This window comes from Artibeus jamaicensis, unplaced genomic scaffold, assembly GCF_021234435.1.
Source record: "Artibeus jamaicensis isolate MK-2021 breed Jamaican fruit bat unplaced genomic scaffold, CSHL_Jam_final contig_515, whole genome shotgun sequence".
NCBI classification, from domain to species: Eukaryota; Metazoa; Chordata; class Mammalia; order Chiroptera; family Phyllostomidae; genus Artibeus; species Artibeus jamaicensis.
Window position 1 is genome coordinate 2,957,821 of NW_026521869.1, and position 14,906 is coordinate 2,972,726.

The 14,906-nt window shown below is 40.3% G+C and overlaps 1 protein-coding gene across 1 annotated transcript in view; it reads right to left on the reverse strand.

Annotated features, from left to right (window-relative positions):
* Positions 1-14,906, reverse strand: part of SCD5 (stearoyl-CoA desaturase 5) — a 190,330-nt gene that overhangs the window by 53,643 nt on the left and 121,781 nt on the right. Inside the window, exon 3 of the mRNA XM_037150725.2 lies at positions 4,825-5,030. Coding sequence (XP_037006620.2) covers positions 4,825-5,030 — 206 coding nt within the window. The remainder of the gene's footprint in view (positions 1-4,824; positions 5,031-14,906) is intronic.

Here is a 14,906-nt window from a genome sequence, read left to right on the forward strand (position 1 = left end):
TGGTGTCCTGTGCAATTCCATTCATTTCAATTAGTTTCGCCTTCATATATTTGTTTAATTTGTTGGTATAATCAACCAGTTCTGTGAGGATTCTGATGGCCAGTGTTTTAAACTGTGCATCTGAGAGTTTTGCTATTTCTTCATTGCTTAGATCTATACGGGCTGTGGGGCTTTGAGATCTTGCGACATTTTTGGTCTGTTCTGGCCCTTTAAGTGTGAGAAGCGGTGCCTTAGACTCCCAGGTCGCTGGGTTGTGACACTGTATGTGGGGGCGTGGTCAGAGCGGGGAAATGGCGGCGCCCTCTACTGCCGCTTGCCGTGGGGACTCACCGGGCCGGTCCAACCGCCCACTCCCTTGCCTGTCCGCTCGTGCACAAATGGGCGACCACAGTCAACACGCAGCACCGCTTCCCCGCTGTCTCCTCCGCGGTCGCTCGCTTGGTCGCTCGCTTGGTCGCTCGTTCGGTCGCTCACTAGGTCCAATCCTGCGCCTGGATTCCGCGCTTCTGGATTCCGCGCCTGAGTCCGTCTGACCGAGTCCTCCTGTGCACCCCCTCACCAGCCGCTGGTTTCGCCCCTTACCGGTCAGGCTGAAGAATTTGTTGTTAACGGACTTCCGAAAAGTTCAATTTTTCGTGTTCTGGCTGTGTTTTCTGTTGCTAATATTTAGTTGTCTCTAAACTTGGTTGTGTGAGAAGACACGGCACATCCACCTATGCCTCCATCTTGGCGGAAGTCCTCTAATTTTTATTTTATTGATTATGCCATTACAGTTGTTCTATTCCCCCCCTTCATTCCCCTCCACCCTGCACTCCCCCACCCCCACCATTCCCCCCCTTTAGTTTATGATCATGTGTCTCAAGTTCTTTAGATTCTGTATTTCCCATACTATTCTTGCCCTCTCTCTATCTATTTTCTATCTACTGTCTATGCTACTTATTTTCTGTACCTTCTCCCCACTTCTCCTCCTCCCACTCCCCTGTTGCTAACCCTCCATGTGATCTTCATTTCTATGTTTCTGCTCCTGATCTAGCTGTCCTTTTAGTTTGCTTTCGTTTTAGGTGTGGTTGTTAATAACTGTGAGTTTGCTGTCCTTTCACTGTTCATATCTTTTATCTTCTTTTTCTTAGATAAGTCCCTTGAACATTTCATATAATAAGGGCTTGGTAATGGTGAACTCCTTGAATTTGATCTTATTTGAGAAGCACTTTATCTGTCCTTCCATTCTAAATGAAAGTTTTGCTGGATAGAGCAATCTTGGTTGTAGGTCTTTGGATTTCATGACTTGGAATACCTCTTTCCAGCCCCTTCTTGCCTGTAAGGTCTCTTTTGAGAAATCAGCTGACAGTCTGATGGGCACTCCATTGTAGGTAACTGTCCCCTTAGCTCTTGCTGCTTCTAGGATTCTCTCCTTCATTTTAATTTTGGCTAATGTAATTATGATGTGCCTTGGTGTGTTCCTTCTTGGGTCCAACTTCTTTGGGACTCTGTGAGCTTCCTGGATTTCCTGGAAGTCTATTTCCTTTGCCAGATTGGGGAAATTCTCCTTTATTATTTGTTCAAATAAGTTTTCCACTGGTGGCTGTTCCTTTCCCCCTTCTGGTACTCCTATAATTCGGATGTTGGAGCGTTTAAAGATGTCCTGGAGGTTCCTAAGTCTCTCCTCATTTTTTTTGAATTCTTGTTTCTTCATATTTTCCTGTTTGGTCATTTTTTCCTTCCTTCTGGTCCACTCCCTTGATTTGAGTCCCAGTTTCCTTTTCATCACTATTGGTTTCCTGTGCAATTCCCTTCATTTCAATTAGTTTAGCTTTCATATGTTCCTCTAATTTGTGACTAAAATCAACCAGTTCTGATCACCAGTGTTTTGAACTGTGCATCTGAAAGTTTTGCTATTTCTTCATCACTTAGAGTTATGGGCTCTGGGGCTTTGAGATCTTCTTGAGCCATTTTTGGTCTGTTCACGCCCGTTAAGTATGAGGAGCGGAGCCTTAGATGTTTACCAGGGCAGGGCTGTTCAGGTTGCTGGGTTGTGAGGCTGTATGTGGGGGTGGGGTCAGAGCAGGGAAATGGCATCCCCCTCTCCTGCTTCCTGCCGCTAGGGCCTGCTCAGTCCCGTCTCACTGCCCACTCCCTCCCAGGTCTATCTGCGCAGGAATGCGCCACCACAGTCAACCTGTCGCCCTGCGCCCTCGCTGGGTCCCCCAGTCCCTCACTGGGTCGCTCACTGGGTCTGCCTGTTGCAACCCCACACCTGGGATCTGCGTGCCTAAGTCCGTCTGACAGAGTTTTCCTGCTAAACCCTGCTCTGCCAGCTGCTGGCTTTGCCCCTCTTACCGGTCAGGCTGAAGAATTCGTTGTTATCAGACTTCCGAAAAGTACAATTTTCTGTGTTCTGGCTGTGTTTTCTGTTGCTAATATTTTGTTGACTCTAAACTTGGTTGTGTGAGAAAGCACGACATCTCCACCTATGCCTCCATCTTGGCAGAAGTCACCTGGTATTTTTTTTTATACCAGTCTAGAGAGATTAGGGCAGTACTTACATCTCCAACTTTCTAGATACAATGAGTGGGTGGTTTCTGATAGCTACCACCTGCTTTGGTCACTGGACTGGGATGGAAGATATTCTCAGATAACTATTGAGGGAACATAACATAATAGTCTGAATTTAGAAATAGTCTTTGGACATACATACCATGAGTACCCACTTAATGAATAAGATTATAGTATCACATTTTTTTCAGGGAAAAGATGAAAAAAAAACCCCTTCCATTTTTATGATCAGAGAAACCCAGATTAATATACTCAGCTCAGTCGTCATTAGAAAAAATAGAAAATTCCTTGTATTCTCGCTTGAGCTCTTCAAATTAATCTAAGGTCTGCTTGTCTCAAAGCATTATTAATTGTATAGCAACATCATTTATATCACTAAATTGGAAATGATATACATATCCAGTCACAGAGTGATGGTTAAATAAACTATGACACTCAGCTGGTGAACTCATGCAGCTTATGACATTGTGCTTAAAATATACTCTGAAGTTAAACAGTGAGACATAAATTATATATGCAGTATTCTGCCATCATGTAAAATATATCACAAAGCATAAAATATAGAAAGATATACTTCAGAATATTAATAATGGCTGAATATATATGTTAGGATTGTGGATGATTTTCTTCCCACGTTTCTGAATTTTGCAGATTTTCTCATGGTGAAAAACCAAAATCAATGAATCATTTAATTGTTAATTGAAAACATCTTGTTATTTTCTGCTATAAAACTCTTGGCTACTGATACTGGGTGTGTCCACTTGAAAAAGTTGGCCTGAGGAGCACAGAGAAGACCCTGTGGTGCAATCAAAACAGGGAATGAAAAGGCACGGAGTCCCCTGGAGTAGCCACTGCCTGTGTAATAATCATCACTGGTCTTAGCTCTTACTATGTGCCAAGCAGTTCCCATGCATGTTTTTTTTAATGTCCTCATAAACACTGTAGGAGTTAGGTACTAGTGTCACTACCATTTCATAGCTGAAACAGAGCCTTAGATCAGTCAGCTCTTTTTCTAGTAGGAGGAGAAGTCACAGAATTTAATCCTGGGCAGTCTGTCTCCATGGTCCACCATCCTCTCATTCTGCTCCACTGCCCCCTCCTTTCTAAAATCAGAGGCTGAGGGGAAATCAAGCATATTTCTAAGCCACAATTCCTTTCATGCAAGGATCTCTAATGTGCAACATTGTGGGTTCAATTGCTTGTCAGGGCATGTATAAGAAGGAACCAACAAGTAAGTGGAACAGCAAAACAATGTTTCAATCTCTCTCTCTCACGATCAATTTTTAAAAAAGAAGAGAAAAAGAATCTTTTGTGCCAGACAAAGGCACAGCCTCCATGTTCATTTTTAGGTGATTCTATTCAGACAAGTCCTCAAGTGATTCCTGCTGGTCAGTAAACGTGGTCTCTAGGAGCCACTTATTCACCATGTGATCTCAAGGCTTTAACCAAAAGGTGATATATAAATTGTCCCTCTTTGGGACAATATGCTCAGCTTTAAACACAAAACATAAATCCATTGCTTTGGGGCAAGAAGCCCACTTATAAGTGCTCTCAAAGTGACCAACTTTGCAGACCCATACCAACATGGATACAGTCCATGCCAGCATCCTAATTAAAAGGTGAAGAATGGTTGCTGTCTACTTGCCAGCACAATTATAGGCAATCTTTCTCCATGTGCTTGTTGAAAGTAGATTGGCCCAGCAAACAACTGGATATGCCCTGCTGACACCCATTAGTGCACATAGCACTTTGAGGCTCTCTATTACACAGTCACATTCTCTCTGTACAGAAACCTACTGGTATAACATTTCTAGAAGTGAGGGGAGGGAAGACTTCATTATAAGAGAATTCCAGGAGAAGAGAGATGATACCCAGAGAGAGTCCTGTCCCACTGGAGTCAGGTGTTTCATTCACTAAAACATAGCACCTCCCCCATCCTCCCTGACACCTCAGGGAAACGTGAGTAGGGGTGTGGGGAGCTACAGAAACAGGTTCTGTGAAATGAGCTAAGCAGATTGCTCTAAAGGAAATGACACTGGGTTTAAAGGAAATCCATTTCAAATTCAAATTAAAATTAAAAACAAATGTGTGATCGGGGAAAACTTAATGAGCAAAAGGAAATGAATAAAGACAGAAGTCCTAACAAGAAGACTACATCATCAGAGAAAGTGCAGTGAGGATAAGTAGGTGGGGATATAATTGTGTCTATTGTGCTCTGTGTCTCTTGGTCCTGTTCCATAAGGGACAGTTCTGTGGTGTCCGTTCACTTACTTTCTCTGGAATCGGACCACAGGATCAGCCAGGAGGTCAGTGACGTCTAGCTTTCTCCCCTTCTCGATGACATCCCGATGCTTCCGAACAAACAGCCACCCAATGTGGGAGAAGAAGAAGCCCCGGCGGGCGTTGTGGGGATCAGCATCGGTCTCTGAGTACTTGTGGTGGACTCGGTGGTCCCTGGACCACTCGAAGATGTCATTCTGCAGAGAGATTGCGGACTCTAAGTAAAGAGACAAAGCACCCTGGCACTTTCTTGAAAGCATCTTAGCTCCTCCCTGTCCTACCCCCATCCTCACCACTGACTTTCACTTTACTCCCATTGTCAACCTCAAGTTCAGTCCCTGGGGTTGGTCTAGGGAGGTATTCACAAAAACAAGAGTAAATCCTTCCTTAGTAGGGATCTTAGCTTGTGTTTAGGATGTGTCCACTGCAGAAGGTTCAGTCTTGTTGAGTGAACTAGGGGGGAAACCTAGAAGAAAAGTTCTGGTGGAGGCTATTGAAGTCTTCTGGGAGATCATTCATATAAAAAAAAAAGAGAGATCCAGTGTCAGGATAAAGTTTTGGTTGTCAAAGAAGAGGGGCAACCTTGAGTATGACAAGGTGTTGGTTCTTGGCCTGGATCTCTCTGCCCTCAAACCCACTCTTAAACAACCTTGATGCCCCACTTAATGGAGGCCAGGAAGCCAGTAAGGAAAAACTGCAAGAGCTACTTCACTAAATCTTTGCCAAATACCAAGGCACAAATAATATTGTCTGAGGACTGCTCTAACAGTTTGCCACAGAAAGGGAGTGGAGGCAACTTTGGCTCCTTGAGGAATCTGGTGTATTTGGCCATATCCACCAAGTGAAGCAGCAGCAATGCCTGAGAGGCAGGCAACACTGCTAGATACCAAGAAAGACTCTGCTGCTCAAGGAAGGAGACTCACCAGAGTCCAGCAGATTCTGACAAACTCACAGAAAGGGTGAGGCTCAGGCACACATGGGAGACACACCCTGTTGACCTTCTTGTGATGGGACAGAGGAAGGTGTCAGGGGGCTGGAGGTCCTGCGTGAGCCACCAGGGACCAGAGCAATGGCATGTAGGCTGGTATTATTAGTGCAACCTTACCTACAGCCATTGGCCAGTGAAATCTAGAGACTTCCCATTTGTGTTCAGTTTTGTTTTTAAAACTTTGAGAAGGCAAATTAGGTTGGAAGTAAGTGTTTTTGATAGGAAAATTAACCCGAGAATAAAAATAACTTTATATAGTATATAAGCCCTCTTTTGAAAAAAGTTATAGTAATGTTTGATACCATACTATTGAGTACTTAGTTGTGTTTTTATTAAGAATCTGAATCTGCTATTTCAAAGACATTGGATTCATCCTGCTGATGAGAAGAAAAGGAACTATTTTATTCTCAAAGTTCTAACAATTCTTTTCATCAAAATGGGTTCATTGGGTTTTGGTTTCTCTGGCATACCCAGTGCTACCAGAAGACTACTCAACTTTGTGCATCCTATAACACCACTGAAAACTTATCATATTTTTAAAAGATTTTATTTATCTATAGAAAGGGGGAAGGGAGGGATAAAGAGAGGGAGAAGAACACTGATGTGTGAGACAAACATGGGTAAGTTCCCTCTCCCAAGCCCCCAGCCAAGGACCTGGCTCGCAACTCAGGCATATACCCTGACCAAGAATCAAACCTGTGGCCTTTTGATTTTAGGGACAATGCCCAACCCACTGAGCCACACCAGTCAGGCTAAAAGTTTTAAATTTGCTTAATCCTTGGGTAATGGGTCAGAGAGAGGATAGGTACAAAGACCTTAAGAAATATATGGTCAGCTTAAATATGAAAGAGAAAATAGGTGTTTAGCAGTTTGTTTAAGGCAAAAAACATAGTCTGGCTTACTGTAATAAGAAAAGTCTTTGGATTTTATATGTATTTAAACACAATGGGCTGAAAAAGTGAATGCATTTATTATTTATAATCCCAGAACGTACAGTTGGAAAGGAATTTTAAAAGTCAGTTAAGATCACAGCAGCCCAGAATAATTTATTCCTTCTGCATTATTTTACTGCTTTTGTTGCAATGCTCATCTGAACATAGGAAGAAAGAGAACATTCTTCCTGGTTCACAGATGGCAAAATTAAGGCTTATAAAACAACGACATAAGTTCATCTACTAAGTGCAAACAGTAATGGAACAAAATGGTGTTTCTTTATTCCTTAGTTCATGCTCCTTTCAATGAGTTATTTCCCTTATTCTCCAAATTTGGTGGTCAGGAGGTGGAAGTCTTAAAAAAAAAAACCTCTCATTTTTTTCTTGTTAAAAGGTTATGTTGACCTGGTTGGTATAGCTCAGTGGATTGAGTGTGGGCCTATAAACCAAACAACTGCGGTTCGATTCCCAGTCAGGGCACATGCCTGGGTTGCAGGCCAGTTCCCAGCAGGGGATATATGAGAGGCAACCATACACTGATATTTCTCTCCCTCTCTCCTTCCCTTCCCCTCTAAAAGATAAATAAATAAAACATTTTTAAAAAGGTTATGCTGATCCTTTAATTTATTACAGTGCAATTTTGTAACTCTAAATGTTGAGTCCCAGAGGGCTAGAAACATTCTTACAAAATTAAGCATAACAACGATAACAACAAGAACAACAGCAAAAGAATGAAGATGAAGACAAGATGGAACAGAGAAATTTATTTACTTTGATTCCTCTTACCTGGGTGCATTCCTGAAAGAAGCCACTTTGACTGCAACAGTGAAAAGAAGCAAGGGTTTTGGCCACATTCCAAACAATTGAGCACAAAATCAAGCCAAAAATATTCTTAAGACTTTTTTTAATCCTTTGTTGCTTTGTTTTTAACTCTAAAGCCAAGTCCAGTGAAAAACTGGTTCAAAGAACAAGATATAAGCCAACAATGGGGCAGAGAGAGAAAAAGACTCATATGTTCACCCAGGGGCCTTTTTCTTCCAACTCATCTGCATTTTGCTTCTATCCGGGAGTGACTGGGAGTGGGAGCAATCTGTGATCAGCATTTGTGTCTGATGAAAAGCTGTGTGTACCTAAGTGTGTCTGGTATAGTCAATATGTGCAGAATGGAGAACTGAGGACTGACGAGGAGGGAGAGATGGCTAAGCAAACTTCAAGAGGTGAGGAGTGAGAGGAAACAGCCTGCCACAGCCCCAGTAATATCCTAGTAATCTCTCTTCCTTCCAGTGTTTACATTGTGCTGATTACTCTTGTTTGGAACTGTGTGCACCACTCCATCATCCCCGCTTCACAGAGAAGAAAAAAAAAAGTGAGGCACAAAGAGCTGGTGAACTTCCATCAATGAGCTGACTCTCAAGTATGTGGATTCTGTCTGTTCATCATGCCCTGTGTGCACATCTGGATAGTGGCCACAGTGTTGAACTAAGCAGCAACTCCTGAAACCTATAGACTCACATATTCTAACAAATCAATTAACAAATGATTCAATTTGCAACTTTCAGTTTATAATTAATGGTAGGTTCTGATAGGTCACAGTCTTAATACACAGCCCCATTACTTTCAAAACTGGACATTCACCACATTTACTGATTATTCCTGACAAAGAATTGGAGTGCTGAATGGAGCTACCTTAGTTCTGAGAGCTCTGGGCATAACTGAGGCACAAGCAGGTAGGGGAGCAAAAGAGGAAGAGAACAAGATTAGTAGGAGTATATAGGTGGTAGGTTTTATTATATGAGGATCCATACCATATTCTACTTTGTGCTATCCAAGAGAAATATAATATAAGCCACATATATAATAAAACTTTTCTTGTAGCAATGTTTAAAAAGTGAAAAAAGACAATTTTAATAATATTCTTTACTTAGCATAATATATTCAAAATGTCATTTCAGTGTATGATTAACATAAATTATTAATGAGATATTTTACATCATATATTTGTACCAATTCTTTGAAACTGGGTGTATTTTATAGTTCTAGTACACCTCAGTTTGGACTAGCCACATTTTAAGTGCTCAGTAGTCAGTGACTACCATAACCCATAACATACACTGTCCTTTACGTAAAGGACACAAAGTTATAAAGTTATACTTTATATATATAACTTAAAGTATAAAGTTATACTTTAAATTTTTTTTTAAATAAAATAAATAAAAATATTTAAGTTTAAAAAATTCAATGTTGATTTTTAAAAGTTTTTAAAATTTAATGTTGTTTACCTGTGAGTGTAAAATTGACACAAACCAGGTAAAGGGCCAATGGGCTTCATACATCAAAAGTGTTAAAATTGTTCATATATAAAACTTAACAATTCATTTTATTTATCTTAAGGACATTTATTTTAAGATAAACTAAGATAAAAGAAATTTACCTTAAGGAAATAATCATGGTGTATGCAAATATTTAACCACAAGGATGTACACTGTAGTGAAAACATGGAAAAACCCTAGATTTCCACATAACTCAGGAAATGACTGAGTACTTGTGATATGCTAATTAATCCAATACTATGTGTGTGTGTGTACTTAGAAAGCTTCTGGAGAGAAATATTAAGAAAAAAGTCTTAGGGTTACCTTAGGGAAGTGAGATGGAGAGGTAGGAGCTGAGGAGAAATACTTTTAACCTTTTATCTTATACTCTCAAATTTTTAACAAGAGCATCTGTTGGTTTTGCATTAAAGAACTAGTTTATAAAAAAGGATACTGTAGTATTGACATGGAGAGATGACAAAAAATAGTTAAGCAAAAAGTAGTTTTCAAAACAGTAGGTACAATACAAACCCATTTTTAATAAAAATTTGTATTTGGGCATAGGAAAAATAAAGGAACTTTGTAAGTCAACCTGTTTACAGTGATTCTCTAGAAAGTGGGATGGTAGGTGATTTTTAAGTTTTTCTTTTAGTTCGTGCTTTTAAAATTTTTTACAATAAACAAGTTTTTCTTTTGTAAGATGGGGGAACAACAATTCTTTAAAAAGTTTTTATACTCCTGAATCAACACAACCCAGCTTCGGCTATCAGCCCCACATTAGGAAAAACTTGATGAAAAGTAAGGTTCATTTATCAAGTTATATATCTTTATATCACCCATTAGCACTAAATCAACCAATCACACCTCAACCTGTGTGACAATGCCCTTGCTTAAACCCACCCTGTGTCTTGTACCTTTAACTTCACTCACCATCATTGAAATATCTCTAAACAGGGTCCCTGCTGAAAGTGTAGGAATGCGAATGGATTATATGGTGATTTTTTTCTCTATATGCACAGTCTTTCAGCATTATCTACAACTTGAGCAAAGGTACTCTATCTTATAAATTCCACTGAAGCAAATTATGAAGCCACCGTCTCCATCAGTACTTCTCCCCAACTTCCTCTTATGAGCAGAAAGAATTCGTGAGTCTAGTCCTCTAAATGGCCAGAGGGGAAACAGTCTTTTAAAGGCCACGTAATTTTCTAGTTAGCAAGATGAAGGCCAAAATGCAAACAGTATTTAGTTGGTCCCGTTTCACAGTTCTGAGACCAGAGTCCATCGGCTTTCCTTCAAGCCTAGCTGCAAACAGCTGTTTGCTTCTGACCAGGTACCAGGCTGCTTGCTCTCTTCCCTGATCCAACTGTGTTGCTGCTTCAGGTTCCAGAAGGGGGAGTTTGCCAGGTGTCTCAAAACATAGCCAAAGGGTGAAAAAGGTGAAGGGATTAAACAACAGCAGCAGCAACAACAACAACAACTTATAGACACAGACAACAGCATGGTGATTACTAGAGGGAAAGGTGGGTGGGGGAGGTAGAAGGTAAAGGGCAAATACACAGTGAGGGAAGAAGACTTGACTTTGGGTGGTAAACACACAGGACAATTTATCAGATGATGTATTACAGAATTGTACATCTGAAACCTGTATGATTTTATTAACCAATGTCACCCCAGTAAATTCAATAAAAATAAATAAAAGAATATGACAAATGAGATAAATAAAAGAGAAAAAACATAGCCAAAGGGAATTCCACTTGTATTCATAATACAATCAACAGTGGAAATGAAATTAGAAGCACCAATGACAGACATGTCAGCTTGAACAGGCAGGTTTTAGAGTAGAATGTATGTGTCTTGTGAGTGAATGGCATCCTGTCTGGGAAGAGCCATTCCATCAAGGGGGTCAAAGAGAAAGACATGGCTGTCTCAACTCTCCAGGGACCGTAAGGCTCATTTTAAATAGAGTTTATCTGAGTCTCTGGGGACTGATTATAATCTCCTGAGGTATGGATGTGAATGTTCAACAAAAAGAATAAAAAATAAAAGAATATGACAAATCAGGGTAAAAAGAGAAAAAAAAAACCCATAGCCAAATAGTGGAGAATATTCGGTAGTTTCCCCATTGTTCATACTGGGTCAGCACTGATTTCCCCCCACATAACACTGACAATCCATAAGAAGAACCTGGAAAGCCCCCAAAGGACCTGGCAGCAGTCTGTTATACACCATGTAGCAAACTGTAGCCTCTAGAGAACAAGTCTACACCTGCTGCCCAGCCTTCACGTGGCCCAAAGCCTAGGGAGTTCTAGAAGCTAGGTAAGTGCTAAAAACTAGCTTTAGTGATTTAAAAAGTGTTTGCTGCCTGACTAGTGTGGCTCAGTTGGCTGGAGCATTGTCCCATATGCCAAAAGGTTGTGGGTTCAATTCCCAGTCAGGACACATACCTAGGTTTCAGGTTCAATCCCCAGTTAGGGAGCCTATGAAAGGCAACCAATCGATGTTTTTATCACACACTGGTGTTTCTCTATTTCTTCCCCACTTCTTCCCTCTCTAAAAACAATGAAAAAATGTTGTTGGGTGACAATAAATACTGTTTGCTGACACTAAAAAATTACAAAAAAGAAAAGGGATAGTTCATATTTTCTTTTATTAAATCTTACAATGAGAATGTATTTGAATAAAACCTTTATTCAAATTAAAACACATTTTTAACACACATTTTAAATATGACTTGAGTGGTCCTCTTGGTAGACAAATTGGCCTTCTGTGAATCTTGCCAATTTGGGTTTTGGAGGGTTTTTTGGTCAGTGACATGACCATTGTTCTAGTCTCCTCAGCTAGATCTCCTTCACTCGATAAGTCAAAATTTCAGGAAAGAAAATGCCTAGAAAACAATGATAATCCAGTAGCAATGGACTCACCTTGCTCCCAGATTTTGGTTTTTAAATAGAATTCCCCTTGGTTTTTATAAAGAGTCAGGACTCTGGTGAAATGGCAGACACCAGGACTTAGGCAGGAAAAACACAAGAGGAACTGGATATACTTTGTTGTGCCGGAAAATAAGGAATTGCTCTAAAAATGATACCAACATGTCAAAAAGGACACAGGAGCCGATTTGTATTGCCTTCTACTTAACAAACGGGGGTAATTTGATTAATAATTTGGGGCATCAAGATAAACAACAGTTACAGACTAAAATCTATTTAATAAATAAGTATCTAGGTTCTGGCCAAGATGGAGGCATAGGTAGAAACCCTTTGCTTCCTCGCACAACCAAAGGGAAGATAACAACCAATCTAAAATCAATAAACAACCAGAAGCACCAGCAAATCAAACTGTAAGGAACTCCGACAACCAAAGAATTAAAGAAAAAAATCAATTAGAACAACCAGACCAGTAAGGCGGTGAAACACAAGGGCCAACCAGGACAGAAAAACTTTGGCAAGGCAGCGGACCAGGTGGGTGGGGCTGCTGCAACAAGGCTGCGGGCTGCATGGGCAGGGCTGACTTAAGGGGAAACTGAGACTCAGAATTGATATGGTGGTTGCTATGGTGGGAGAAACTCCCAGTCTCACTTGAGAGTCTGTCTGAAAGTGCACTAGAGATGAGCAGGCAAGCTGCACTGTTCCCTCTTAGGCCCCTCCCCCACAGGCAGAGCCACATGCAGCAAGGAAGGTTGCCCTGCCTGGGTGAATACCTAAGGCCCCGCCCCCTTACAACTTATCACTGGTGTAAAGACAAAGAAATATGGCCCAAATGAAAGAACAGAGCAAAACTTCAGAAAGAGAGCTAAGCGATGAGATAGCCAACCTATCTGGTGGAGAATTTAAAGCCCTGGTAACCAAAATGCTCACAGATCTGATTGAGCTTGGTTGAAAAATGAAAAACAAATGAAAGATACCCAAAGTGAAATAAAGCAAAATATTCAGGGAACTAACAGTGACAGGAAGGAAACCAGGACTCAAAGCAATAATTTAGAACAAAAGGAAGAAAGAAACATCCAAGCAGAACAGAATGAAGAAACAAGAACTCAAAAGAGTCTTACAAACCTCTTGGACAACATGAAATGTTCCAATATCCAAATTATGGGGGTGCCAGGAGGAGAAGGACAACAGCAAGAAACTGAAAACTTATTTGAACAAATAATGAAGGAAAACTTCCCTAATCTGGAGAAGGAAATAGATTTCCACGAGTCCAGGAAACCTTGAGAGTCCCAAAGAAGTTGGACCCAAAGAACACACTAAGGCACATCATCATTAAGTTACCCAAGATGAAAGATAAATGGAGAATCCTAAAATCAGCAAGAGGAAAAGAGAGAGTTACCTATAAAGGAGTTACCATAAGACTAACAGCTGATTTCTCAAAAGAGACCTTGCAGGCAAGAAGGGGCTGGAAAGAAATATTTTAAGTCATGAAAGGCAAGGACCTACCTCCAAGATTACTCTATCCAGCAAAGCTACATTTTAGAATGGAAGGGCAAATAAAGTGCTTTCCAGATAAAGTCAAGTTAAAGGAGTTCATCATCACCAAGCAATTATCATATGAAATGTTAAAGGGACTTATCTAAGAAAAAGAAGATCAAAACCATGAACAGTAAAATAACAACAAACCCACAACTATCAACAAATGAACCAACTATCAACAGCTAAGCAAACAACTAGAACAGGAAGAGAATCAAAGAAATGAACATCACATGGAGGGATTTCAGTGGGGAATGGGATGGGAAGAATGGGGGGGGAGGTACAAGAAAAAAGCAGCATAATTAGTAGGCATAAAATACATGGGGAGAGATAAAAAATGGTATAGGAAACCGAGAACTCATAGAACTTATATGTACAACCCATGCACGTGAACTAAGAGTGGGGGATGCTGAAGGATTGGGGGGGCAGGGTAGGGGGAGATAAAGGGAGAAAAAAATTGGGAAAACTTAATAGCATAATCAATAAAAATAATTGTAAAAAATGATCTATGAGCCCATAGTAAATACATAAATACATACATGCATACATAATGTAAAATGCCAATCAACAAATGTAGAAAATTGTCCTGGCTGGTGTGGCTCAATGGATTGATCGCCAGCTTGCAAATCAAAGGACTGCTAGTTTGAGTCCCAGGCAGGGCACATGCCTCAGCTGCAGGCCAGGTCCCTGGTAGGGGGCATGCAAGGGGCAATCACACATTGATGTTTCTTTCTCTCTCTTTCTCCCTCCCTTCCCCTCTCTATAAATAAATAAATAAAATCTTTTTTAAAAATCTAGAAGAAATTATATAGATTTAGAAAATCACCATTTAGCAGGTGTCGTGGCAATAACTGATTCAATCAAGAATACCAATGTATGCTAAAACTACTGGGTAAAAGGTTGATGAAGAAAAATATTTACATAGGCTCACAGTATATCAGCATGAATTATTCATTAATTTCAAGGGGGAATATTATAATCTTACACTGAGAAACCAGGTAGACACGTCTTTAAATAAGTGATCAAAGTTCACAGCATCAATAATATCACAAAGTGATAACCATGTGCCTCTTGTTTATGCTCAGGACACAAGACCATTAATGCAGCATTCCTGCCAAAAGTACACAATCTGTGTAGTTATGAAGAAATGTGAACAAACCAAAAATGAGGAGCATGCTACAAAATAAGTGGTCTGTACATTTCAAAAATGTCAATGTCATAAAATCAAAGAAAGACTGGCAAATTATTTCAGATGAAACAAGAATAAAGAGACATTATAAATGGTAATGTAGGATCCTCAATTGGTTTCTGGACTAGGCTCCTGGCTAAGGTATTGTATCAACATTAAATTTTCTGATTTGGTACATGTACTATGTTCACGTGA